This window comes from Cupressus sempervirens, chromosome 4 (assembly GCF_028749045.1).
Source record: "Cupressus sempervirens isolate cs-2001-9-10 chromosome 4, ASM2874904v1, whole genome shotgun sequence".
Lineage (NCBI taxonomy): Eukaryota > Viridiplantae > Streptophyta > Pinopsida > Cupressales > Cupressaceae > Cupressus > Cupressus sempervirens.
The window spans coordinates 291197690-291200630 of NC_143121.1; the positions used below are offsets into that span (position 1 = coordinate 291197690).

At 38.8% G+C, this 2941-nt stretch overlaps 1 protein-coding gene across 1 annotated transcript; it reads left to right on the forward strand.

Annotated features, from left to right (window-relative positions):
* Positions 1-362: 362 nt before the first annotated feature.
* On the forward strand, positions 363-2084 carry LOC149561144 (UDP-glycosyltransferase 86A1-like). Its single transcript, XM_089824990.1, has 2 exons — positions 363-969; positions 1072-2084. The coding sequence occupies exons 1-2, from the start codon at positions 513-515 to the stop codon at positions 1956-1958; spliced, it is 1344 nt and encodes a 447-aa protein (XP_089681116.1). The 5' UTR covers positions 363-512; the 3' UTR covers positions 1959-2084.
* The last annotated feature ends 857 nt before the right edge of the window (positions 2085-2941 follow it).

Below are 2941 nucleotides of genomic sequence, written 5' to 3' on the forward strand. Positions count from 1 at the left end.
AGAAATATATCAGTTTAATTTTACTATGGATTGTGGAAATTTGATCTCTTTAATATTTTCAATTAGCTGAGAGAGTTTCAGTCACATAGACTAAAATGACTTTTTGAATGGGGAATCTTCCATTAAAAGAAAACAATCCGACAACAGAAAGGATAAGAACACGTTCTTTTCCATTTGCCCGCTAATTTGGCTAGATTATTGATTCGATGCATTTTAAAATTGTAAGTGGAACATGAGTGAGATAGTAAATGCGATTGTAAGTCATAAAACACAATAAGAAAATCCAGTATGCACGCCGTGCACGGCAGCATTCTAAGTGCTTGACGAATAACACAGAAAAAAGCAATAGAAAATACCAGTAGACGCACATGAAAACATGACTAGAAGCCAGCGTGGTTGCTCCACCTACTCCCCTACCAACCAAGATGTCTTAGTCTTTACGACTTCTAAATTACACAGAGAACATTTTAAGCCTTGAGATTGCCGTTGCTTGTTCGAATTGCAGAGAAAAAATGGCAGGGCATGCAGTAATTGTTGCGTATCCAGCGAGAGGCCATGTAAATCCCATGATGCAGTTCGCCACAAAGCTCGCCTCTCTTGGAATCTCTGTTACATTTGTGCTCACTGAATCCTGGCACAAAATCCTGACGAAGGCCGAGGACGATGAATTCTCCCATGCCCAAAAGCTTGGCCTGGATATTCGAGCAACAATCATTCCGGACTGCGTAGTAGGGGAAAAAGAAAGGTGGGGCAACATGACCAACTTTTTTCTCTCGCTCTCCAACATGGAATCTCATGTCAGCGATCTTATAACAGATCTCAAACGCTCGGGAAACGCCCCGTCCTGCATAGTTGCTGACACTTTCCTCAAATGGGCGGTGCCTCTTGCTAAAAGACACAATCTCCACTCCGTAGCACTGTGGCCGATGTCTGTCACAACTTTCTCCATCTTTTACCATATAGACTTGGGTATGTTTATATTCTTTAAACCATCAGAGATTGAACAATTTGTTACTTAACATACCCAAAAGACTAATAAAAAAGACTGAGTTTTTAACTTTGCTGTTGCAGTTGGGTCGCAAGCGTGTATAGATTGTATCCCTGGGATACCTTCTATAAAACGGGCAGAGCTTCCGCACGAGATTCTCTCTGCCTCCCCTCTGAGCAATGAAATAGCGAAATGCCTGATAAATGTAAGGGAAGCAGATTGGGTTGTGGTGAATTCTTTCTATGACTTGGATCGCAGTGCAGTGGAGGCGATGCGCCAGAGAACTTCCGTGCAGTGTGCGGGTCCACTGATAAGGGCCCGTGTCTGTCAGGACGAGAAGGGCGATTCAGAGTGCAGTCAATGGCTGGATCACAAATCGGCGCGGTCGGTCATATACGTTTCCTTCGGCAGTTTTATCCAGATCTCGAGAGCTCAGGTGAGGGAAATAGCAACGGGTCTTATGCAGAGCGGGTGCTATTTTGTGTGGGCGCTTCGTCCGGATAGAGAGGCCTCGCATGTCTCTGAAATGTTGCCGGCTGGATATTTAGAGGAATGTAAAGAGCGGGGTTTGATTTCGGGTTGGTTTAGGCAAGCGGAGGTTTTGGAACATTCTGCCGTGGGAGGGTTTTTCAGCCACTGTGGATGGAATGCTGTTGTGGAGAGCATTTGGGCGGGTGTTCCAATGCTGGGATTTCCTCTTGCGTTGGATCAGTTTGTGAATTGCAAGCGTGTGGTGGAGGAATGGAAGTTTGGGGTGAGAATGAGGAGTCGAGAGGATGAAAATAGGGTGATTGGAGCGAAGGAGGTTTCTGAAAAGGTTGAATTGTTGATGGAAGGCGAGAAAAATGTGAGATTTAGAGGAGCGGTGGAGAGGTTGAAAGAGGTCGCCAGAGAGGAAGTCGTCAATGGAGGTTCTGCCACCAATTTGAAGCTTATTTCTGATAGCATTAAAGATGGGCAATGCCCATGAGCAAAATAGCAGGATGTCAGGACCCTCTTTGTCTTTTCTTATGGCAGTCACTAATCAAACAGCCGTCCATCTTATTGTGATGCTAAGTTCTAGATAGAATAAAAACAAATTTCATATCTGTGAAAATACTGTTTTTTTTTTTTTTCTTTTGCTTTTTTTCAATTGCCAAACATATAGATCATGAAGAACAAATGTTGAAGATTTCAGCAAAATTTAATGTATTTTTTATTTTTTCAATTTCTGTTAAAGGTATATTTTGTCTAGCTAGTTTTGAAAACCTAGTCAAAATGATGGTGTCATTGGAGTTGGTGGCTTATCACTTCCTTTTTGTTTTTTACACTATGGAATGTGTCGAGTTTTTGGAATGTGTAATTAATAATTATAATTTTTTCAATACTAATATTTAATTAAATAGTGTAAAAAGAGATTAAAAATGTTTCTATGAGTTTTTGATTCTTATTGATTGGTGTATTTTACTTCTAATCATAAATTTTCAAAGTTTTTAAAATAATTATCTATATATACTTTCATTTTGCTATTATAGATCTAAAAATAATTGTGTCGAAGGGATTTTCTTAAATAATAAGAAGTTGACTAGAATGATGAGTGGTTGAGGATATAATAGAGGCAATTAGGATCATGTAAAGCATCACATATATCTATTGGGTTTTAACATTTTTGTGTCTTCTTGTCAACATTTTAATTGTTTTCCCCTAATTAACATTATTATATACATCTTCGATGTAATACACGTTGGACACCAAGGTGTGATTGCTAGTTTATATATATTTAGAAATAGTACAGGAAAATAAGAGCACAAGAAAACAAATATTCCTATTTAACATCTCTAGAATGTTAACTTATTCTTCAATTTTGTTCTAATGAACAAATTAAACAAGCTAATCTGAAAAGCATATCACTCCTATATGCAAATGTGGAATTATATAAGTGCAATATTAAAATTTCACATTCCTTCAATTTTT